Source organism: Acomys russatus, chromosome 6, assembly GCF_903995435.1.
Source record: "Acomys russatus chromosome 6, mAcoRus1.1, whole genome shotgun sequence".
Classification (NCBI taxonomy): Eukaryota; Metazoa; Chordata; class Mammalia; order Rodentia; family Muridae; genus Acomys; species Acomys russatus.
This window is the reverse complement of record NC_067142.1, coordinates 59,934,332-59,960,239: the sequence shown is the minus strand read 5'-3', so window position 1 is coordinate 59,960,239 and position 25,908 is coordinate 59,934,332. Positions and strand designations below refer to the sequence as shown.

Below are 25,908 nucleotides of genomic sequence, written 5' to 3'. Positions count from 1 at the left end.
GCAGTATCAAAGTGTTTGGAGGCGCCTACTAAAGTTTGGCCAAGAAGGTCATCTTTCTACTGCCACAAAACTACTTTTCTTAATATTCTAAGCTCAAACCACAATTTACTGTGAAATCCATGTATCCTGTTGCACAGAATAGCTAAATATGAGTAAAAAAAAATGCTTCATGTGCTATAATGTGCGTATTGAAAACAGACCCATTTTGTCTAATTTATAACTTAAGCATCACAAATTTAGTCAAGTGATTTTTAACAAGCTTAGAACTGTGCTACCGTAATCATAATCCTTAGTGAGTAATCTCCAAGTGCTTGTCATCAAAGCTACAGTCCTCGTGTTTGGAATCCTTGGGATTTTATGCCATAGGCACAGTGACAGTTAGCTTTCTTATGCTTGTGTCACATATTCAGTTATCAAGTTAAACATATTAATCTCCTCAAATATTTATTTACTGTTTTTTAAGCTTATGTAATATACAAATCACATGTCGTGTATATGGCTGCTCACACCTCCTCACTCTGGCTTCTCTCCCTCCCCCATTTATTAGCATTGGGTTTGTTTATTTTTATTTTATGTGTGTGAGTGTTTCCCTGCATGCATGTAGGCTGGCCTAAAAGGCACAGTCCTGTGCTCACGCTTTTATACCCTACACTTGTTGTGTCTTTCAACAAGTGGAGTCTGTGACTCTTTCACCTGCAGGGATGGTGGAGACACCCTGGCACCTGTCTATCACAGTTCCAGGAGGCTGTCCAGATGTGCTGTGTTGGCAGCTAAGGCTGACAGGGCTTTTTCTTTTCTTGTCTTTGGCTTTTTGAGACAGGGTTTCTCTGTGTGTAGCTTTGCCTATCCTGGACTCACTTTGTAGGCCAGGCTGGCCTTGAACTCACAGAGATACACCTGCCTCTGCCTCCCAAGTGCCGGGATTAAAAAAAAAAAAGATTTATTTATTATTATGTATACAGTGCTCTGCCTGCATGTTCACCTGGGATTAAAAGTGCATACCACCGCTGCCCAGTGGATGGGGCTTTTTCTAGCACTGGTTTTCATGGTAGCACAATAGGTACTAGATTTTAAGTCTAAGTCATGGCTTTATTTCTCTTTCCCCCTGGGAAAGTGGAAGGAGTCTGTACTGCTTAGAATTGGAGGCGGAATAATGTTAACTGTGCTTCCCTTCCTGCATTCTCCAATGTGTTTGTTTTGATGCACGGGAAGCACATCCTGTGGTCTCCCGTCTGGTTTCCTTAGCGTTTGTGGAGCCTGGCACATGCACAGCTGTTTAACTACATGTGCTGTCTGCGGGGAGATGGTCTAGGCTCTCAGCTACCTTCTTATTCCACATCCCAGTTTGTTTCATCCATCTCCATTTTCTCTCCTTTTCCTTTGACCCTCCCAGTGCTGGAGATCAAACCACGCCTCCCTAAATGCTAGACAAATACCCTACCATCAACTTATACCCTAGCCTACCAATTTATATTTAAGGAGAGAACTTAAACACATTCCATTCTAGCGCAGGAAGAATTTTGAAGCAGGGACTTTGAAATGAAACTGGAGAAAATTATAATTCTGACGCCATGGTGTCTTTAGGTGTGATGATAAGTTGTTTACTTAACACACCTGAGCTTTGCTTTCTGCATCTGTAGAGTGGGGGACTTTATTGATGTCTCCGGAATGCTAAAAGCATGAAGTGCACATTATGACTAAAAGAGTTTGCTGTAAAAAATGTCAGGGTCAGTAAACTGATACTGTGGCCTCATCAAGAAAATAACATTTGGTTTTTCATGGGGAGTCTGGATAGTATGATATACGAGAGTGGCTCATAACTCTTTATAAAAAGGAGTTCTATCGACAAAAAAGTAATTCTGTGGATTACACTAGTTGTAACTAAACATGGGCTTAGAAATCTTAATTTTACTTATCAGTATTGACTGATTTCTGTAACCATTTTGCCTAAGGCCAGTTTTAAAGACGTGAGCTTGTCAAGTGAAAGAATCTCATTCTCCTTTCATTCTGTTGTGACAAACACCGTGAAGAAAAGCATCCCAGAAGAGGCAAGAGTTTGTTTCAGCTTACCAACTACAGTCCATTCTGGAAAGGAGCCAACGCAGGCAACACTCCTGACCAAGGAACTCACAGCCAAGGAAGTCCAGCAGGCTCTGGAGGGATGCTGTTTGCTGGCTTGCTCATAGACCTGTGCTTAGCTAGATGCTTCTTCTTCTTCTTCTTCTTCTTCTTCTTCTTCTTCTTCTTCTTCTTCTTCTTCTTCTTCTTCTTCTTCTTCTTCTTCTTCTTCTTCTTCTTCTTCTTCTTCTTCTTCTTCTTCTTCTTCTTCTTCTTCTTTAAAGATTTATTTATTTTGTATACAGTATGCATCAGATCACATTATAGATGGCTGTGAGCCACCATGTGGTTGCTGGGAATTGAACTCATGACCTCTGGAAGAGTAGTCAGTGCTCTTAACCACTGAGCCATCTCTCCAGCCCTAGCTAGCTTCTTATAGAGTTCAGGAAGTGGTACTGCCCACGGTGGGCTGGACTCCCTCCCCCCGCCCCCGCCCCGGCACTGACTAACAGTAAACATATCCCCACCTTGCTAGATGTGTATAGGTCATTTAATCCAGGACACCAATCAATTGAGACTGCATTCTCAATGACCCCAGGCTGTGCAAAATTGACAAGGAAAGTTAACTCGGGCAAGCCCTGACCTCTGTGGCTTTCTGGACTGAGCTAGTGACTACGAGCATAGATTGACAGTGAAGGGGGAAGGGTAGAAGGGGAAGATGGGCATCATGTTACATCTATCCTTGCAATGTTGAGCCACTGGAGGATTTATATGGGGAATAAATTTATTTTTGTTAATAGGTATTATAAACTGATAGTACATAATGTACTTAAAGAACATTAATGTTTATATTATGTTATTTACATTACATTAGTTACATTATGTTAATTATTTATAGGTATAATGGATACTTTGTTCAAGACACATGCTCAAACCTGGTCTCCAAAAGAATCAACCTCTTTTGATTCTTTTTTTTTTTTTTTTTAACTTAGTTATTCTTTTGAGTCAAGGTCTTCCAATGTTGCCCTGGTTGGACTGAAAAATTTATGTAGCCCATGGTGACCTCACATTTGCAGCTACCCTCTTGCCTCAGTTTCTTCAGTGCTGGAATATAAGCATGTACCACAGCCCTCAGCTTTTGGCCTTACAGACTTACACGTAAATTATCGTGGCTTGGTTCTTAAGTTATCAGTCCGAGTCAAGTCCAGGCTTAGACCCTCAGGCTCAGGCACACTAGAGGTGGGGTTGAGGCTGATGCCACACCTGGACTACTATACAATACAGCTGCAGTCATGAGATCAGCATCAAGGCTCTCTGATTACGACTAGAGTCAAGGTTCTGCAAGATCACATCGCCAAATATTGTCCTTGTTCTCCTTAAGGGCAGCATCCGTTGCTGCTTCCTTAATGGCATAGGAGAAAAGCTCTTCACTAGAAGTGTCAGCGTGGCTCTCCAGAATGTCACCAGCTCTATACCTGCTCCTGACCCTGTTTCAGAGTGTTTTATTCAGAAACCACTGCTCCAGCAGGTATGAGAAGTATACTATGTGTCTATCTGCCTTTGCTTGCATTACTATTTAACAAGAACAACTACCTTCATGTAAGAGACCAAGAAGGTGAATACTATATTTGCGTTTACAACTTAGCTGCAGCCTGAAGCATTGCCAATGCTATATAACAAATCTCTTAGCGTTCTGTTCCTGGCAGATCCTCTGTCTTTATCGCGGGGTCCATCAGTGTTTTCATTGTTGTGTTTGTTTTCCTTTTAAAGTCACACCGCTTGGGCCGAGGAGCATGGGCTAGTGTCAGAGCTAGCTTGTGCGGGACAGGGGGCTCAACCCTCAGCTCAGCAGTTAAAGAAGTCAATTAAAGCTGATAAAGCATTGCACTTTTAGATATTTGAGCTTTATATGCTTAATGACAAACATACGAACACTGTAACTTTGCGAGCTGTAGTCCGTGCAACACAGTGGTTTTGAGATTCACCCATATATATGGGCCGCAGTAATGGGTTGTTATATACAGAAGGCAAAGCCAAGTTGTCAGTCACGGGGCTTGGTTTAGTCACTTAAGATCACTGATCCAGACAGTTTTTTTTTTTACTTGAGAGTAGTTAAAGAGGCCAAGTGTCTGGTCTGTCTTACACACCCATGATATTGCAGCAAGAGGGGCTGGTGTGCTGCAGCAAAAGTTACAGAGCACATGCCACTAGGACACAGTTCTGCACTAGTGCTAAATGGTTCTGTGATTGACAGTTCTACCTCATGTTGCATCAGCTCCTGGGAAATGGCACAGAACTATCCATGGTATTAGCTCATGGAAGAGAGGAAGTAAACGGGAGATGTGCCGCCTACTCCCCCCCCAAGCTATTCACTTTCTTTTATCCAAACAGGGCCACAGTATGCTACAGGGCTCAGATGAGCTGTGACCCCAGCTTATGAGGCATGTGTGCAACCGGCAAGGGTTCCCATATGGAGTAAGTTAGCCACTCTCAACAGTGCTTTACTAATTTTCATCACTATGCATTGGTTTAATAGTCAGTAAATATATACTATTTGTCAGTTTAATGCTGTTCCACATCCTGGTTGCTATAGAGCTTTTGTTTGTTCATTTAAAGCCACGCCAAATGCTCTTAAAGTTTTAAAAAATACATTATTGATTAGTGTGCATGTGCATGAGTGCGTGTACGTATGTGTGTGTGTGTGTGTGTGTGTGTGTAAAAGGACATGAATACCATGGCATATGTGGGAAGGTGAGATGGAGTCAATTTTCTCTACCATGTGCAAATATCAAGCTCATCTCATCAGGGTTAATGGCAAGGGCATTTATCTGCAGCCATCTTGCCAGCCCCATACCTGTCTTGCTCTTCCTTTCTGGTACAGACAGGTAAGGACTGTTTTAGGGACTACTCTGCACTCAACCATGGCGCTGTTTGGTCTAGGACATAGGCATCTTGAAGTTTGCAAAAGATGGTCCTGAATTTCTTGTACACATTCTCCCTGACCCTCAGTTTATAACAATGACTTCTGATGTTCTATCCTGTCACTTCACTGGACATTTAGGGCTCCCATTTTTGAAAGCCTCTTGCTATATCTTATTATGATTCAAATCTGTACATCTCAGGTATTTGATAAGTCAAACTTTTTTTAGTGTTTAGTTGGCATTTATATTTACTTTTCTGAGAGGTTACATAGAAATACTTTCTTCTTTTCTATAGAGTTTGTGTTAGTCATGTTTACTTGTAGGAGTTATTCATACATTCCGGGTTCTAATTTTTGATTGATCATTGAGAGTAGAAACACCAATTGTGCATATTTGGTTGAGTTTCTATTCCATCACTTCTTCTTATGAACAAAAGCTCATTATCTAATCTTAATGTAGTTACACAGCTATTATATGGCAGGGCAAATGTATTTGTTATCTGGCTTTCCTTCTAGTTGCCCCTCACAGAAGATCCCCCATGAAAGCAAAACTCACTTTCTTCCTTCTCTTGCTGAAACCATACATCTCTCTTCTACTTCATTGTTTTTCTTCCCTGCCTGGAAATTAGATACCTGTGGTAGACTTGAGGTGCATACCATCACCTCACTCACTAGGCGCAAATGTAGCCAAGAGTGGTATGGCTGGCAACACATAGAGCGTTTCATTCATAAGAGAAAAATGGCCACTCTGAGAAAGCATGTGCAATGAGCTGGAAACCACAAGAAATAGTCACAAGATCTGATGTGACCCATAGAAGCAAACTAAGTGGACAAAGGCGGTTTGTATTCACCGATCGATCTTTCATCCCATTCAGAAATTATTGGTCTGAAATATAAAGATATTTGAATGTTTAATAACCCTTGTCCAGATATAGAAAATATGTAATTCATAGTGGGCAATTCATTCTGTAAACACTGAAAAAATACTTGCCAAGACCAATCGGCAAATAAGGAATATGAGTAGCTGCAGCCAGTTCTCTCTTAAGATCAACATCTTACTAAGGGTTAAAAATCAGCACCCTGTTGCAGATACTGATGAACACAGGTGACAAAGGAGAATGGTATGTGCACTCACTGGCCCTATGAACACAATATACTGTGATGCACTTTGTCATATGCAAAGTTCACACTTGACAACCACACAACTGAATTACAAAAACCCACAACGTGATGATGTCAGTGTGTGTCTTCACACCCACACCAGTGTATACATTCTAGTAAGCAACCTTCTGCCTAATTTTCCAACAAGAGAAAGATCCAAAGGACACAACCATTTCGTTTGGATTTCTCTTCCGTTTTTAACGGCATTGAATGCAGCTCATCCCCTCGATGTGTATGTGGTGACTTTCTTGAATATAACCTAAGAACAGCCAGATAGACAAAGTGTTTTGGAGACCTAAAACTCAGTAGTGGCTTTCTACCAATGATTATAATGGTGATGCTTAATAGTTATCGAACACGTGTGCTGAGCACTCTCCTCTTTTAGATGGAGCATTCATTTAGTACCCGCATAGTATACGGCATATGCCAATGTGATTATCTTTGTATTACAGAAGAGGGAGGCCCCGAGAGACTAAGTAATCAGTTTGTTAAGGTCACCTTATAATGTACATCAGGGAGTAAATGTTCAACTCAGCCATATCTGCTTGATCCTAGTAAATGGACTTTTTTTTGGTGTTGGATAAATGGTTCAGAAGCTAAGAACACATACATGAATAAGACTTGAGTTCAGATTCCAGCACCCACATCAGGTGGTTTAAAACTGTATGTCTATTTTCAAGGGATTTGGTTCCCTTTTCTGGAATCCATGAGCATCTGTACTCACATATGGATATACCTTTATGTATACACACACACATGCACACACCCATGATTAAAAATAAAGTATGTCTTTCAAAAATTCTTTTATTGTGCATTATAAAACAACGTCCTTTGAAGCTGTCCTGTCCTGATTTGATTCTGCCCAGCATGTCCAGCATGGGGTTCACATGTAGCTGAGGATCGCTATAATTTTGAATGAATTCAAAATTACAAGTCTGCTTCAAAGTCTTATGAGATTTTTTTGTAAGTCCTTTGTACAGTTCTCAAATGTGAACTCTGTTGATGTCAATATTTTGTTGCAATATCAAAAATTAGACATGCTTGCATCCTTATGAGAATTTAACAAGTAAAAATTATTCTTGACTGCGTTTTCACTAGACAAAATCTCATTTGCTACCACAGAAAACCCTAGCTGGCATGAACAATGACATATAATGTGGCTGTATTCTTGTGAAAAATACAGCCAAGGGAATACCATCTCTCAATAAGCCCTAGGCTTAAGAAAAGTACGTGCTCATGAACTGCAAAAGTGTAGAAAAGGAAAAGTAGTAACAAATTATATATTCTCAGCAAGTCCTAAAGCGAGGAGTGAAGGCAATACTCTGGAGAGTGGGAAAAGGGAATATTGCAAGGTGAGAGAATATATGTTAGAATCAAGCGAATGAATCCTTTTCCAGTAAAAGCACACAGAGCACGCGTAGGGAGATTATGGTGCAATTTCACCAGAGTACATGATTAGGGGTGAATTGTTTTCTGGTACATCGCAACATATTTCCCTGAAGTTTACCTACTTAAAAAACAACTGCATTACTGTGGACTTATAATATCTGAGTGGCTTAGCTGGCTTGGGCGGTCTCTCATCAGGTTACAACCAAACTTCTGATTGGGAAATGTTTCCTTTCCAAGCACCCCCATGAGTTCAGTTTCTCTTGGTTTCGCTAAGGTCTTCCTTTCTTTGCTATGTGGTCCTCTGCATAAGGAAGCTCATAGCAGGCTGCTGGCTGTCATCAGTGCGATAAGCAAGGGAGAGAAACCAGATGACAAGTCATCTGATGACCTCATCTTAAATATGCCATCTCATGACTTCTGGCATATTTTTTTCTTTAGAGTTGATTCAGCCAGCTCAGCCTATACTCAAAAGACAGGAAGGCATGAATAACGTGTAGAGGAAGAGTGAGAAGGAGATTACAGGTGACATGTTTGGTCCCTTCAAAACTCTTCTGCTGAAATCCCAGCTCTCCAGGTAAAGGGGTTTGGAGATGATATGATAGTAATCACAGAAAAGGTGGGGTCCTTCTGAGTGAGATGAGTGTCCTGTTAAGATGTGATATAAAAACTTGATTGCATGCTCTAATCCCTAACATGTGGTGTAGAATATATATATTTTCTTCTTTTTAGAAACACATGAAGAGTAAAATAGTAGTCATGTTCCCCACAAAGACCAGGCTCCAGTCACAGGTTGCACTCTGAGCTGATTTTGAGAGTGACTATTTATAAAGATAATGGCGAGTGTAAGGAAATTGTAAGGAGTCGGGCTTGAAGTAGCCAGACACACCACTATGCCTAGGTCTCCAGTAGTAAAGCAAAGGAGGAAAGATAAAGACCTGCTTTTGATAACCTGCTTTTTGTTAGAGCATATAGTGATTCCATGGTGTCTCTAGGGAAGTGCTGGAGCCAGGTGAATGGATAAGTGCCTCCTACAGCCTATCTACTGGCCGAATCAGAGGCAATGGAGTCTGCTGATACAGTCTGCTTAGTCTGGCCTCTAAAACACAGCATCATGCAAAAAACCAGAGAGATGAGTTGGAGAGACAAACACAAAATAGTACATAACAAAATGCACTTGAGTATATACCATTTGACTCTTTATGCTTCTGGGTTAACTCACTCATTATGATCATTTCTAGTATATACTCACTTATATCTAGTATATACTCACTTATATCTGGACACTAGCCCAAGGGGCATGCCCCATGAAAGTCTTCACTTACCAGGAAAGTGGGACAGAGGGGAGGACATCTTATTGGGATTCTAGGTGAGAGAAGCATGGGAGAATGGGGAAATAGAAGGATCCAGAGGGTCCTAGAAAGCTACAAGAAGAACATTATGATGGGCAGATCTGGGCTCAGGGGTCCTGCTCAAACTATGGCACCAGCCAAGGACAAAACATGCAGTAAACTTCGAACTCCTACTCAGATCTAGCCAATGGACAAGACGTTCTCCACCGTTGCGTGGAGAGTGGGGACTGACTTTCACACAAACTCTGGTGCCCCATATTTGACCACGTCCCCTGGATGGGGAGACCTGGTGGCACTCAGAGGAAGGATAGCAGGCTACCAAGAAGAGACTTGATACCCTATGAGCATATACAGGGGGAGGAAGTCTCCCTCAGTCACAGTCATAGGGGAGGGGAGTAAGGGGAAAGCAGGAGGGAGGGAGGAATGGGAGGATAGAAGGGATGGCCTAACAATTGAGATGTAATATGAATAAATTAATAAAGTATATTTAAAAAAACAAAATGCACTTGAAAGGAAAATCATATTCATAGTAGAAAGGAGTAAACAGACTCACATCAGTAAGAAATGCTCAGAACAGGTTAAGTGGAGGAGCTTGTTGATAGAGAAGGGTATTTAATTTCAAAAACAGGCTTTCAAATAATTGCCCCTCTGGAAGATCCTTAAACATTCAAAACACATATCCACCTCTATAAGATGATTTTGGGGGAAATTGTACTGATGAAAGGAATGTGAGTGGCTAAGATGACTTTGAAGGTCCCTTGTAATTTGAGGATTCAGGGTTCCAGGAGCAATGGAAATCAGGGAATCGGACCTCCTGCAAAATATTCACGACTCTTTGAAATGGAAATTAGTTTCAGTTTCAGAGTCAAATTAAAACGAATGTTCAGGGTGTTAGCAGGCAGTGCTTGAGCCTGTTTGAAGCAGCCGGCAAAGGAGGGAAGCGTGCCTTTGCCTGGATGAAGCAGGATCTCTCTCAGCCTGTTTCCATCTTTACTTTTAGCACCTGCTGGCTTGGAGTGGTGTCGCGCAAGCAATCAGACGTTGGTGGGTGGATGTGCCAAGAGACTGACCTCCCCACGTCTGCTACCCCTCCCCCTGCAACCCATGACAGCCTGTCCTGATATAGATGGACCTGGGACTGGTTTAAAATGACAGTCTCAAGTTCTTTGAGGAAGAGAAGAGTAATTCAAACGAACAGGCAGACAAGCTTCCTTTCTCTGCAGGAAGAATTATTATCCCCCATCACCATGGCTCACCTGGGAGCCCACTTTGCCTTTAGGTCCCGCTGGCAGAAGACCGATGATGAACTCTGTCGACATAGTATGTCCTTTATCCTTCACAAAGCCATTCGCAATGACTTCTTTCAGAGCTATCTCTACCTGCTGGAAAAAATTCCCTTGGGTAAGTGAGCCAGAGCTGCTAGGTGAGGGAAGAGGAAGGGACTGGATGGGTGGTATGAGGTGATGAGATGCCGAGGAGAGAGGTTAGACACGGGTGCTTTTCAGCCTAGGAGAATCCAGACCAGTGTCAGAGGGTGAAATGCTTCAATGACGTTCTTGTATGGAGAGGGAACTATCAAGTGCTGCCTGGCAAGGCTGAGCGCTATTTTAGGGGTTTCATGCCCCCTTAGGCATAGTGACTTGTTGCTCTGGGTGTCAGACTGTGAGGTTTATAGAAACTCAATTCTTGAGTACTCAGTGTTGTGTTTTCTAATTGTTGAAGTTGGGAAATTAGGTAAGGCGGAGTTGAGAAAATGAATGTAATAGTATGCTAGGCAAAACTTGAAAACAAAGATTACACAATGAGAGTCAAAGTAAGCTTGGGGTGTGCGTACATGTGTATGGGTGGTGGTGGTGACGATAGTGGTGTGTGTTTGTGTGTGTGTGTGTGTGTGTGTGTGTCTATGTGTCTATGTGTCTATGTGTATACAATATGGTTTGGTCTCATTAAGTCACAAGTCTCATCAGAGAACCAACAATTAGTTTGGACTTTTGATATCAAGGGGTAGTAATCTGCCTTCATTTTTGACTTTCCCCCAGTTCCAGGGAAATGGGAAAAAAGAGCAATAGAAAGCTGATCGGGTATGCTTGTAGCACGCTTTCTCACCCTGCGTGAAATGCCGACACTCCAACCAGCACTAACGAAGAAAACACTTACGCCTAAAAAGTGAAGTGCCCTCTTCCTGCCTCTTTGATTTATATTTTCTCCCAGCAAAAACAAGAATGGTGCTTCTCAGCCTTGGTCTGTTTGCTTAAGGTTGTCTGAAAGCTCCATTGTGCACTTGATTTGGCCCCAGCTTCCTGCTGCGGGAAGAACTACACAGAAACTGGATGTTAGCAGCCATCAACGTCTCGTTTTTAAGTTTACTTCTGACGGTTCCTTAGTTCTAGTCCTACAGATACTTCCATCTTATATTTATATAGCTTTCATGTGAAAATATTTCTCACCTATAACTTTCATTCTCATAGCTATACCATTGGTATTCTTTCTCTCATTCATTACTCTTTCTCTCACTTTCCCAGTTCCTTCCTACAATTTCATGTTTTAAGTGAAATAAACAAACTTCAGAGATGTGTTATCTGATTTAGAGTAACACCAAAGGCAGTTGAAGGTGCCTTCCATTATGACAGGCATCTCCTTTGTCCTAAGAGAAATGCTAGGCTATAAGGCCCTGGTGCCTCCAGATGTGGGCAAATCACCAGCTGCTGAGGGACAGTCTATGGGCTGCAGCTCAGTGAGAGTTTCCAACAACACTGTGTGATTTAGACTGGAGAAAGCGATCAGTTCTCATAGCTGGGAAGAGACTCACTACTGGGCAAGTGACTGACAGGCTTTTAAACGGTTACCAGACAAAAAAGGGACTCAGTTCTAAACTCAGCTGTAAATCAGTTAAGAATAAAACGATCTTTGCTCAAAATCAGATGAAAATTAGTTTGAAACAAGTAGTCTACAGTTGCATTTGGTCTTAATATTTTGTTTTGCTTGTTTTTGTTGTTGTTTTTCTAAGACAGGGTCGCTCTGTGTAGTCCTGGCTGTCCTGGAACTCTCTTTGTAGCCCAGGCTGGCCTTGAACTCACAGAGATCCTCCTGCTTCTGCCTCCCTAGTGCTGAGACTAAAGGTGTGCGCCATCACTCAGCTATTTTTTTCTTAGTCTAATATAATTATGCTGTTTTTACAGTACTTTTATTTTTATCCATTTTTCTCTCATGATTGTGTACATGATTAATGATTTGCAAAAACTGATATTTTAAACAAAATAGTCCATGGACGCCCAAAGTAAAATGAAAGGAAAAGTACAACTTCTCTCCTTAGAAACCTAATGGGCCCTTCTTCAGTCTCTGTTCTTGTCTCACCAGTGGCTTCTGAGACTGGGAGGGTTCCTTCAATGAGTGCAACTGGAATAAAATCAGCCTACTCTAGGCTAAAGTTGGCCCTATCATTACTTAACTTTCCATAAATAAACATTCCTTATTTTCTCTATCCTGAGAATTCAGCCTGGGCCTTAGTTTTCCCTGAGAATCAGTAAGATAGTAGCATCTACAATACCTGCACGACCACAGTAACTGAGGACAATGTTAGTCAGTGTGGGTTAAGCTCTGCTGCAGTAACGGATGAATTCTGAAATAGCATTGGCTGCACCCATGTATTTACTTTTGCTATCATTTTGACATGCCTTATAGTCTCCATCAGCCAGATAACACTATTCATCAAGGCAAAGGAAAAAAATATGTAGCTGAAGGCCTGTCTGGTAGTTTTAAAGACATTAGCCCAAATGACATGCACTCCATTTGTTTAGGGTTCATCGCCCAGAAGTATAAGATTATGGGTTAATGTGAGTGTTTATATAATCATTAATTGTTTCTGCTATGAGGAAAAAACCTTTGACCTTTGCCATTTAGAGGTGGTTACAAAAGACACGTCTTTCTGATCAAGCCAGTCATATTCAGTGCAAGAGGCAGTTATGGAATTACATTTGAAAGAGGGGTACTGTTTTAGATTTCTCAAACTAGAGAAGTGATATTTTTTGCCAGTTAAATGCCTATGCACATCATTTTCCTCAAAACTGCAACAGGGGAACTAGAAGAATTTACATGCAGCATACATGTAAAAGCCATCAGTTTTTCAGTAGGTGTTAGGTTTTTCCTGTTCTTCCCCATTCCAGGCCTCTTCTAATGTCACTACTTAACTTTTTTTTAAAAAGCAGGAATTACCAAAGGTTATGTGCAAGTTTTCAGGCTCTAGCGGATATTATGCCTTTTAGGTTGGAAATAAAAGAGCCAGCAGAGACGCTACCTCCCAGCCCCACAGAAGTGTTTTACTGTTTGGGTTTCTTTGCCCTTGATGACTTTAAGGCTTCATAAAAATGAAAATAAAGCCTCTCTTTTTAAAACCTCAGAGAACCCTTCCTCGTAGGGTCTGCACAGAGGGCCTAGTTGTTTAGGGGTGATGATGGAAAGAGCCGTGGAGAACCAGTCTTTGATGCCTTCTTCCCTTTCTGCGTCTCTCCAACCATCTCTGTAAGGCAGCCAGCCTTATTCCTGCTCACCATGAGGTAAGCTGTGTCATGGAAAAGTGTCCCTCGGACAACCTTGCCTCGCCTTCAGAGCTGTGTGGAACTGCTGAGACCCAGAGAGCTGAAGTGTGCAACGGAAGATGGAATGAGGCTGTTTACCTTGAGGGGCTTTCAGGAAAAAAGGGAAATAAGCTTACAGCTTTTAGTGTTATGGCACTTTTAGAAACCTCAGTTCATGGTTACAACATGCTACTGGGCGTGTTCTTGCTTTCCATAACTTAGATTTGTGACACTAGGCACAGGGTGGGTCCAGATGGGTGGGCCACTGAGTAGGTTCATGGAACTCAGTGACATCAGCCTACAGTTCACTTGGAGATGTGGGTTGAAAAGGTTTCTAAAGATGGCTGCTTATGAACAAACAAGAATTAATATAAGAACTGATGTTAATGCAAGTCTTTAGTTTATCAGTTCTTAAAGGGACCTGCAAAATGCCCAGTTGGAGATGTTCTCATACGTTAACCATCAGTAATGTTCTAGCACAGTCACATTTGTCAATACGTGAGAGTCAGCAAGTGCCTGTCTATTGTTTTACTTGGAGGCTGTACCTTCTGGACATTCTTCTGTAGAAACGGTTCTTGGTGATTTAGCAGAAAAACAGAAGCTTTGTTCAGCGCAGAAGCTTTGTCCAAATGGACTTGTAATTTGGCCTGCTGTGATATGCTTTCTGCTAAGTGAAATTATGCTACAAAGCGCTTTTCTTTCACTCCTCACCTGAGAAGTGATCACCGTCACTCCAGTCTTCTGAAATATTAAGAGTCAATCTTGTAGGAGTAAAAGAAATAATATGAAAATACCTAGGACAATGCAGGGTGCACAAGAAGTACCCAGTAGCTACTATTTCCCTTCTGTCATTGATTCTTTCTAGAAGAACCAGTCTTTGAGGAAGAGTTAAGAGCACTGGCTACCTATTTACAACCACAGTTGAAAGAGAGAGCTACTAAAAACATTTTCACTAAAACACTTAAAATTTCCACAGTGAACTCACCATATAGCTCTTAACTATAATTGATTTCAGTAGAAGACTGACCTTGCCATACACTTCATAGCACAATTTAAAAGAATCATCCAAATACAGTGTATGAAATTCTCAAGGAATTAGTAAGAATATTACACTTAAAAATTTAAAATCCTTGTTACTTTTGTAGCACAACTACAACAGGGACATTTTTCCATTTAAGGAATTGAAGAAAAAATTTCCTTAAAAAAATTACCTGATACAGTTTCAGGTCAAAATGTAAGATGAAGAAGCAATGGGGTTTGATTTGCAAAGAAATGGGATCAAATCTTGATTGTGTCATTGGCCTGGACGTTTTAACACTTACTTCCTTGTTTCCCTCTTTTTTTGATTCTATAGAAGGTATATAAAACATTTACCTTACATTGTCAATGAGATGTGTTTCTTGCCTGTATATAGATTTGATCAATTGCCAGTAGTATGGCTCTCCCCTCTCCCCGCACCAAGGTTTCTCTGTGTAGCCTTGTCTGTCTTGGACTCATTTTGTAGACCAGGCTGGCATCGAACTCATAGAGATCTGCCTGCCTCTGCCTCCTGGGTGCTGGGATCAAAGGCATGTGTCGCCAAAGAGATCCATTTCTTGCCTGTACACAGATTTGATCAATTACAAGTAATATAGGTCAAGTAATAAGTGCTATCTCAAAATTTACAAAGACATTGTGATTCTGTGACAAAATATTGCTAACATGAGTTTCTACAGTAAAAAGACATGGGCTAGTGACAAGTTGCCTTATTTAACTCAACATGAACTATGCAGGAGCCATTAGGGGGCAGAATCTGGGCATGGCCGTGACACCTCATATATCTTTCTTACAGATTTGCATCTGTCAGTTAGGTGAAAATGAGAATTCAAGCCCCGAACCATAAAAGCCCATCTAGTGAAGCTGAGACCTGCTGAGCTCTATACTGACTTGAAACCAAAATATTGCTGATGTAATGAACCGTGCCCATTTCTAGATTAAGCCTCTTAATATACCCTACCGACTCAGTGACTTAAGCGTGTGGTGATGAGTGTGGCTAATATGCTGCTTTACCTGGAACAAAAACATTGAAGGGGTTCAGTGAGAGGTTAGGTAAGTAAGTGGTCCTTTGGGCCTCTACTCTCACACAGTTTCTCCTTAATGAGAGAGAGAGAGAGAGAGAGAGAGAGAGAGAGAGAGAGAGAGAGAGAGAGAGAGAGAGAGAGAGAGAGAGGGAGGGAGGGAGGGAGGGAGGGAGGGAGGGAGGGAGGGAGGGAGGGAGGGAGGGAGGGCAAGCGAGCGCCATGGCTCATCCACATCCCCAGAATAGCATTTGTTCCTGAGAAGACTGTGACTTGTGGTTTTCTAGCTTGATGTTTTGAGGACTCCAGAGAGTTTGGAACCATCATAATGTTGGTGTGGTGATGCATGAATTTTCTATCTCTGTTGAATTTATACGCATATGAGACTTTCCCTGGAACAGTGAGGGAAGAGGAAGGTCAGCTGTTCCTACTGCTTTGACACATGAGGTTCCTAATTTCAATTTTGTATAATCTCATTCAGTAGTCAGTTGTGCGTAAGTTGGCCAAAAGTTTCTTTATATTGGCAGCTTTAAAAGATTTGCATTTTAAAATGAGCATACATGTACAATAGTTAATATACATTGAGGAGACCACATATGTTGGTTTCCAGAAAATATCTATTTAGAAACTGACTCCTGTAATCTTTTCAGAAAAATTCTTGGTCATTTGTGACCCAAACATTAGTTCCTATGTCTTCGTGTGGGAAAATCTTGATGCCATATCATAATCAGGAACACAGTCCTAATCACATGCTATCGTGTTTTTAATTTTTAGAATAAAAAAATTGGGCACATATAGTTATTGATTTTAGAATCAAGAAGTGCCCTGCTTTAATGTCACAATCTAAAGAAAAGTAAATGTTCCCAGTTTAGGCTAAATACTATTTTTCATTTTACTCTTTTTACCTAAAATTATGCCATGTTTTGGTTTGCTTCATCTCATAATAATAGTATATTTGAGCCAGTGTATATTTTATATAGAGCTTCCAACCAAATTTTATTTCTGGTGATTGTGAAGCAAAACATGTCTTTTTTGGCATTTTACCCATGTGTCCTAGATTCCTGGATACTTTGTCTGTTGGCTGAACTCCAGCCTATAATTTCTCTTGCAGCATGAACAGGTTTGTTCCAGATCTGATAAGCAGTTGCCATTTGCAGCTTTCTTTTCATTGGATTCCTGTGTTAATGACATCATTTTTTCTCTATACATCTTCTCCTGATTTTGACGTTTGCTGGGTTGAAATACAGCTTCAAGATACTGCTGAAAAATGAACTTCTTGGGAAGTGAACACTCTCACAGTTAACTGAAGGTTAAATTTAGCTTCAAAGATAAATGTTCCTCAGAGAACTAATGTCACTAAAGCATTACTTTCAGGTATTTCTTTTTTTTTTCTTTCCAAACAATTTTAGCGTCCTTTTCTAATTCTTTCTGTTTTCAAAATTTTGAAACATATCTGTAAATTTGCATTTCAAAAAGTCCGTTCTTAGAACTGGTTGGATCTTCATTCTCTTTCAGCTGTAGAATTTTCTTCTGTTGTTTCTTTAGTAATTTTCTTCCCACAGTTGTGAAACTTTGTACATTTTTATCCTTCTTATTGGCTTTTTTTGGGGGGCTTATGGATTAAGGCATTTTACATTTAAAATTTTTTAAATGTTTGAGAATTTTGTACATTAGCTACTGTATTTAACACACACACACACACACACACACACACACACACACACACTGCTTTAAAAGAGGTAAAAGTAGGAATTAGCAGCAAGAACTAATGAGAACAGTCTCAGAAAGTGCTCAGAGCTAAGAGATATCACTTAGCATGATGTAATGAGGGTTTTTGTTTGTTTGTTTTTGTTTTTCTGTACAAAATACTGTAAGCCTTTTCTGATAAGATAGTAAGTCATGTTTATTAAACTAGCTTTTCAACTGTAAGATTGTCAACTAATTGTGATTTATAGATAGATAAGATGGTAGGGTTTAAATAGTTTTCTCAGTGTTATAGCATGTAAACATCTGGGCTAGAACTCAAATGCAGATTTTCTGATTTAAAACCATTGTCCATGCTGGGCATGCATGCCTTTATTCTCAGCACTTGGTGGGCAGTGAAAGGCAGATCTTTGTGAGTTTGAGCCCAGATAGGTCTACCTAGCAAGTTTCAGGACAGCCAACGCCACATAGTGAGACCTTGTCTAAAAACACAAAACCCAAAAAACCCAAATAAAATCAAATCAGGGCCCTTTCTTCTATACAGCACAAATCCATGGAGTTTAAAGAAAGTTATTACATTGTGAAGGAATGGGCTTATTACATCCTATACACTTTAATAACTTTTTGTAATATTGTCTTTGCAGTAAAACTCTATGCTTTAACGAGCCAAGTCATTGATGGTGAGATGCAGTTTTATGCCAGAGCCAAACTTTTCTACCAAGAAGTACCTGCGACAGAAGAAGGCATGATGGGAAATTTTATTGAACTATCAAACCCAGATATCCAGGCCTCCCGTGAATTTCTTAGGAAATTTGTTGGGGTGAGTTTTCTGACAGGTGCTCGAGGAGAGGGCCAAAGCCTTAAGAACACCAAGCTCACATGCTCCTGTGTTGTTAAAACCATGTGACCTAGCTGAGTGACTGTCAGCCAGAAAGCCTGTCTTAAGATGCTCAGAGAGACGGAGTTAAGCAAACCCTGGGTTTATCCCACTTGGCATTGCACCATTATAGCACCAGCTAATCTTGTGTGCTCGGGGGGAAAGTGAGTTAACAGTACAGACATTACTGTGTGAGGATTACAGAGGCATCTCCTTCAGTGTCTCAGAGGTAAACAGCTGACACCTTGGAGTCTGTGGAGAATTCATGCCTCATAGGATCTCAGATTGATTTATGAAGTCTCTAAAGTACAAAGTAAATATACTAGGAAATGCATGCTTATGCTCAGCTTAAAAGCAAGGACGATAGAACAGGGCCTTCTATGATTTTTTTATATATAGTTGGGATTATTATTTGAAAAAAAATATGATTCTTTTGTAATTCTGGATTTGGTTGGACCTCTCATTTCTGTGGATAAAATTTCCAGGTCGTATAGAGACAAGATGGTAGAATGTAGGAGCCAAAATTCTATGCTTTTTAAGGCATCATGGTTCTTCTACCTTATGTATAAATACCTCCGGGCATGTTATTTACATGTATTTAGCTTTCATTTTCTCACCCATGTCTAAAGAATAGCAACAGAATCCGCCTAGTGGAAGAAAGGGAAGATGAAAGAAGACTAGAGCTGTTGGGCACTTGCATTAGTGAACAAAATGAACATGAAATAGTAACTATTACTAAGAATATCATGATGACTTATCACATATCCATCACATATCAGGCTATCTTATTCCACACAATGAAGCTGCTGCTGGTCTTAACTGAAGATAAAACTTCTAATTGCAAGCAAAATGTGTTGCAACTCAATACAATGCCATTTGGTTAAAATGTGGGTCTTGTTTCATTTTGATAAAGGAAATATTATCAATGTTTAGCCTCAGAGTTAAGCTGTCAACTTACTAGGAAGGGTAGCATGGAGGACAGCCTCGGTGTTGAAGTGAGGCTTTATTCATTCTAAGGCCCTTGCAGCACCCTAGATCTGAGTCCTGAGTCCAGCAGTAGAGACGTGTGATCAGGATGGGACGTCTACCAGACCCAACGTCTATCTGATGCAAGTGCCAGCCACAAAGGTCTGAAAAGTGTTCAGCTTATTGCCATGGATGTTTACATGTCAGAGTAATCTGGAGCACTTCTGAACTAGTGTCAATGGCTGGTTTCATGGCATGCTTATTCTAAGTTGGTCAGTTACTTTGCTAAGCCTTTTAGGAACACTGTCCATTTACTCTTGATAATTATTGAAGGTAAGTACTGTTGTCAGTTCTCATTTTATAGTTGTGGAAACTGAGGCTTAAAGGGATGATATAAATCCTTAAGATTGTACACATTGAGACACCACTCTGCTCAGGTCACTCTTATACCAGATTCCTTGCTCTCAACCACAAAATATTTTTTCCCATTTGTTTCACGAAGAAGAAATATCCTCCCCCACTTTCTTTTCCTCAAAGACTATAGACCTCAACTCTCCTCTCTTCTGGCCTAAGCAGTCCCTCCTGCTTGCCTCATGGTGAGGCCGACTTTGATCCCCAGGCATTTCAGAAGCCTAGCTAGCGATCCAGCTGTCTTGTCATCCTCCAGGAATGCCAAGCTGACCACAGGGATTCTACTTAGACAGAGCCCAGAAGCAGGCCTCCGGACCTGGGAAAGGAAACACTGAGTGCTTGCATATTTATGTTGGAAAAGAGGCAGGCTGCTCTTTTCAAACAAATACAAGAGCCCTTCTTAGTAGACAAGGCTCATTGTGAAGCTGTGACCTTGAACTGAGAGCAAGCAGTCTGCTTAAAGGAATGATATTTTAGCACCCTGACCTTAATAATCTGCTAAATTAGTATCTAGGTCAAGAAACAAGGTCTTAGGGGATATGAGTATCTGACATGATTTATTCTTGTGTCAACTGGGAATAGGCAGGCTGTTTAATTTAAAGCTTTGCTTTTCTTTCAATACTTAGTGACAGGGGACAGTGGGAAACGCTGTTTAATCTAGTTGCAAATGTATTTGCATTAGACAATCCACAAATGGTGCCAAGATGACGGCAGCATACCTGGTGACTAATAGGATAGAGTTGCAATACATAGGAAAGATTTGCTACTTGATGCATTTGTTTCTTGGATATTTGTCAGAGATTGGATGGCTGAAATGATGAGATTTGATTTGTAAATCATGGTTTTTATACAGTGGCATTAAACACTTACATTTTAGTTTTCAACTTCACTGAATGGGCTTAAGTGCTGGGCATAGAGGTGTATGCCTTTAATCCCAGCACTAGGGAGGGAGAGGCAGGGGAATCACTGTGAGTTCGAGGCCAGCCTGGTCTACAGAGCAAGTCTGGGACAGCCAAGTCTACACAGAGAGACCCTGTCTAGAAAAAAATTAAAAAGATAAATAAAACATTAGGCATGCTAAAAAAAAAAAAAGACCAGCATAATTATAAGTGTTTTTTTTTTTTTTTACCATTTTGTATGAATCCATAGACATGAAGATAACATTGTGAATGAAAATGAAAATCATGCTGTTTTGAAATCACACATTGTGCGAGACCATATTCACATTTGTCAAGGGCATCCAATTTCAATCCAGTCACTCATCGTGCCCAAGAGGTGAGAGTAGATTCTGAGATCAGTCTTTAAATATCCCTTCTCAGAGGTGCTGCCTGCTAGTGACAGAAAAAGCATAGCAGTGCCAAGACAGGGGAGGCAGTGCCAACCACATGAAATGAAACAGAACAGAGCAACTAGGCAATGGTCAGAGAGGCTGGAGCTTCATAGCACGTGAGTGAAAGAAGCATTTGTGTGTGAATAATAAGGGTTTCTAGGGCAGCTGTAGCCAGACATCAGACACCTGAACTGGCAGACATAACTGAAGAGGGTGAGAATCATCCAGGGCACTGGTTCTCCGGGGGAGATGGCATATCAGATATTTACAATTCATAACGGTAGCAAAATTACAGTTATGAAATAGCAAAGAGATACTGTTTTCGGTTGGGGGTTGTTACAACCCGAGGAACTGTATTAAAGGATCACCGTGTTTGGAAGATTGAGAACCACTGTTTCAGGGAGCTCTAGTTTGAACCTTCTTGGCCTCCGTTTGTTTGCATAAAATGCAGAGGGATTAAATATCATTTACTTAAAAGCCCTAGGCTTTTGGTGACCTCTTCTAAGGGCTTCTTTGAAGAGTGACGATGGGAAGGCTGAGAGAGCAAGGCCCCTTCACTTACCAGCTTCTTCATATTATCTGTTTATTGAACAAAAAAGCAAGTTCAGCCATTTCAACCTCTGTTTTTGTTTTTCCGAGACAGGGTTTCTCTGTGTAACAGATCCCTGGCTGTCCTGGAACTCTCTCTCTCTGTAGACCAGGCTGGCCTTGAACTCACAGAGATCCACCTCTGCCTCCCAAGTGCTGGGATTAAAGGTGTGCACCACCACTGCTTGGTGCAATTTCAATCTTAGGATCTCTTAGCTCTGTAGTTTCATGGCTCTACTTCTAAAGCCACATGTTAAATAAGATCAGCATGACCAATAGAGCTGCTTAGAGCCAAACAATGCAAGGAAACATTTTTAAAATGAGAATCTCTTATTGAACACTCCAATTTCTACTAAAGTGATTGCTAATAACTTATAATAACCACTCCACATTTTCTCCTTTTGTGTTTCTGATTTCACATAAAAATTATGACTTTTGCAAGACTTTAAATCAGTTATATTCATGCTGAAATTGACTTGAGCAAGGGAGGTGCCATAGTGAAGGTGGCGGTGGCAAACATATGGCAGTGCCCTACTGCTACCCTTCTTAGACTCAAGGCAGAGATTAGCGATTAATCATAGAGCCCTCTCCTGCTGAGTCTGAATGAAGCCTTCGAGTCCCTTTGAATATATCAATCACTTTAGGTAGTCCCTACCAAAGGAGTCAGAGTTAGGGCTGTTCATGTCATTCCTAAGGCTGACTCCCTTTGCCTCTGATGGTTCCCACTTGGCTCAGATTCTAGTTTTGCCATTAGCTATGTAATACTAGAAACCGGAGTTTTTTCATCTCCAAAATGGGAACCATCATCATCATTTTACAGAGGTTTTCCTGTTATTGTAATTACTGTGGATATAAAAAGCATGCAACAGATAAGTACTCCTTTATTACGCCCTTTACTCCGTTTGAAAAGACATTATAATGCCCCGCCCCCTTTGCTTTTTTGTTGTCATTGTACCTTTCCAGCCTCAGGGAAGCCCTTTGGAAGTCCTGGAAAGCAAGTGTTTTGATGTCTCCTTCTGCTCGTGCTTACCTTTGATCCTTGGCCAACTGTATTTTTCATCCTTAGTTCCTGAAAAATCAAGAGTAGGCTTCCCCCGTAAGATCTTGATTGTTACCTCCAAGTATCCTATTTCTGTAATTTCTAGCACGAACCCACTCAGCAGCCGTCCCAATCACGACTAACTAATTCAGACCAGCTGAGCCCTTCTTCAGCAATCCAAAGCTTTCCTTTAATTGTATGGGAGCACATTTGAGAATGTTTATATTAGCTAATTTCCACCACCTCCCCATCCCCCTTCATAGTTAATTTAATGCATAGCCTTACTTGAAGTTTCTTTTTTCTTTCAGTAAACATGTAGTTTCTGGTACACACACAGACAGAGACACAGACACAGACAAAGACACACACACACACACACACACACACACACACACACACACACACACACACACACACACACACCTTTCAGCATTAAAGGAGACAAAGAGACTGAAGAAACTACCCTCTACCCAAATGGAGGTGTTGTGTGTTTCCAGAACTCTATTTACAATACAATCCCGGTGAGACAGACAGTTGAACAATGGCTAGTCTTCAACTTGGCTTTCAAACTTTACCACCCACAGCAAAGGAGTGGATGATTCCAAGAACCTCCAAACCCAGCTGAGAAATCCTAAAATTTCTGTCATCCCAATATGACTTTGAATGGTTCCATAAGTATGTTTATTGTACATTTGAAACTCATCAAAAACCCCCTGATGGGCCCCACCCCACTTCTCCACTTTTCAATGTGATAACCTGTTGTACAAATCCATCTAGCTGCCAGGACCATCAGAGCTGTTTCTTCATAGTGCTCTGCATGGCTCATTTCTTGGAGAAACTTACCCTGTATCGGAAGCTAAGATAAACAATAGTTTGCGATTCTTTTTAAAGAAACAAATTTGGCAGAACAAAGGAGAACTATAAATATTTGGCTTTTGGGAAAAAATAATGAAATGTTCTACGTATTGATGTGATAATGGACACTTATATATAAACATTTGTACACAGTGAATCAAACATGTAGGTGAAACATCTTATAGTATAAAAATTAAGCTAAATAAACTTGATTTGAAGAACTAATTGTAATGCCTGAGACTCAACAGGAGTCTCTGTACTTGAAGTGGCCCACAAGGTATCTTTCTGCAGGGGCCAGGGAGAGCGGGAACTGGCTGCGCCTTGGACTGCGGTTCTGGAATAGGAAGGGTCAGCAAGCACGTCTTGTTGCCTGTTTTCAGCAGTGTTGAGCTGGTGGACATGATGGAATCCTTCCTCCTGGAAGCCCAGAGCTACTTGCAGGTTAACGAAGACAAAGTTGAAAACTACCACTGCTACAGCCTGCAGGAGTTCACGCCCCACTTAGGGAGATACGATGTCATCTGGATTCAGTGGGTCTCAGGTCAGACTTGCATGCCATAGCTTCTGCCCTCCCCTGCTTCCCAGCTAGGAAAAATGACATTTGGGATTAACAAGGACACAAGGGGGAGATGGGCTATAGGTGTGCTTACAGCGCTTGTTGCTAGCTCTGCATTGCGAACTCCCAACAACTCTGGTGTCCCAAAGTTCTCTATCATTGCTATACGAGCCTGGTAAATCCTACCCCTAGGGTAAAACCAAGTGCTTGGGAACAACTTACATCTTTGCAGAAATGTAAATACTTTAAAATACTTTAAAAAATGGGCCTATAAGTGGTTAATCCTCATTATTTATTGGCGGAATTAAATGTTCTGAGTTTTAGATCGTTAGAAAATGAAATAGCAAAGAATTATATTGTGGTGCGCATGCGCACATGCACACACACACACACACACACACACACACACACACACACACACACACACACACACCACAAAAGTGGTTCTGTTGTATAAGGACATGAAATGGCTCCTGAGAAGGCCAGTCCAGTCATGTCTCGTGCCTATTAAGTACATGGCTGAAGTAGCCTATTATAAAGACAAGGAATGAAATCCCCTAAAAGAGGACTTGTACCTTTTTCTTTCTATCTAAGTTTATCTGAGACAATTCAAGCTACTGAGCAGCTTGTGTGAGTGTACAAATGGCAGGGTCTTGATTCTTAGCCTGGTCCTTCCCAACTTACTTCCCTCCTGCACCCCTTTTCTCTACCGATCTGGCCCCACTTGCAGGGTACCTGACTGATAAGGATCTTCTTGCGTTTCTTTCCCGGTGCCGAGATAGCCTGAAAGAAAATGGTGTTATCATACTGAAGGACAATGTAGCACGGGAGGGCTGTATCTTCGACCTGTCTGACAGCAGTGTGACCCGGGACATGGAAATCCTTAGAAGCCTTATTAGGAAGAGCGGATTGGTAGTTCTGGGCCAGGAGAAGCAAGAGGGCTTTCCAGAGCAGTGTGTTCCAGTGTGGATGTTTGCACTCCACAGTGACAGACACTCCTGACCAGCAGTTGGAATAAACAAGCAGACTGGACAGTGATGCTTCAGAACTGGGTATATCTCCGAGGGTGCCGTATATGATGCATATATGCAAAGAAGGGATACAATGCATGTCTAAAATGATTGATGAAGTAGTACGCACAATCTGCTGCTAAGACAACGCACACACTGTGATGTGTGCACACCTAGATGTATATATAACTACTGTGATACGACGGTCACAGATGCAGTACAATTTCTGAGACATGGAGCAAAACACCAGGAAGATACTTTAACAAGGTGCTTGTTTACACCTGCAGTGCACAAGTGTGTTATAAAGACCTGAAAAAGAAACAATGCCCACAAATTATAGTCTGTGTTGGTTTGTGTTTGTAATTTATCACAGAATGGAGTAGAACATCTAGACCCCTTTGCCTGTCCCCATATCAGCTTTGTTAACATTTTCTTCTTTTTGCTGTTATAGCTTTTCTGGAACAAACATCCCCACCTAACTATGAAGGTACTAGTCTAATGATCTTATAAAAACAAGTCTATTCATTTTGTCTTTAGCCTTTCTTTTGGCAGAAAAAAGTATATGGTTTCTCTTTCTATTTTGGGCCAGTTTTCCTTCCAATGATGTAACACGGATGTAATCTGATAATAGATTCTTGCATTACCATGATGTGGTAGGTAGTGTCTCCTTTCAGGAGAAAATGTTAAACACTGAAGTTTCACCTCGACCATAAAAGTAAATGTTGTCAATGATCTAATTTTAGCCACTGCCTTTCAACAGTGCCTGTTTCTTTGCTTCTTTGCGTCTGGCCTTCATTCCTTGAATGAAATGATTGTACCTTGAGAATGAATCATTAGAAGGAATAGGGAAATAAAATGGTGCTTAAATACTGACTTAGCTGGGTTTAGAAAAGGCATTGCTTTAAATAAAATAACCTAAGATCTTTTAAAAAGAGAAATGACACCCAGTTTTGATTAGCACAATGTTTAAATATGACTGTTTCGTCTTCAAAACACTCCAGCATCCTATGTTAAAGCACAGTGGTAGTTTTGACTGGGAAGTTCAAAGAACCAATTTAAATGAA

General features: G+C 40.9%; 1 protein-coding gene and 1 long non-coding RNA gene across 2 annotated transcripts in view; one reads left to right on the top strand and one right to left on the bottom strand.

Moving 5' to 3' along the window:
• Positions 1 to 25,908, bottom strand: part of LOC127190615 (uncharacterized) — an 81,495-nt gene that overhangs the window by 33,027 nt on the left and 22,560 nt on the right. The gene's annotated exons all lie outside the window — the stretch shown is intronic.
• Positions 9,772 to 24,955, top strand: Ntmt2 (N-terminal Xaa-Pro-Lys N-methyltransferase 2). The gene is made up of 4 exons (XM_051147725.1): positions 9,772 to 10,278; positions 17,857 to 18,032; positions 23,570 to 23,819; positions 24,565 to 24,955. Exons 1-4 carry the CDS (start codon positions 10,026 to 10,028, stop codon positions 24,834 to 24,836), a joined length of 951 nt encoding a protein of 316 aa, XP_051003682.1. The 5' UTR covers positions 9,772 to 10,025; the 3' UTR covers positions 24,837 to 24,955.

Bases quoted from the DNA above. Each gene is read 5' to 3' on its own strand.
- Ntmt2 (XM_051147725.1), top strand. From the start codon at position 10,026: ATGACAGTCTCAAGTTCTTTGAGGAAGAGAAGAGTAATTCAAACGAAC. The intron at 18,033-23,569 runs GTGAGTTTTCTG...ATCTTTCTGCAG, and splicing joins TTCTTAGGAAATTTGTTGGG to GGGCCAGGGAGAGCGGGAAC. The intron at 23,820-24,564 runs GTCAGACTTGCA...CCCCACTTGCAG, and splicing joins CTGGATTCAGTGGGTCTCAG to GGTACCTGACTGATAAGGAT.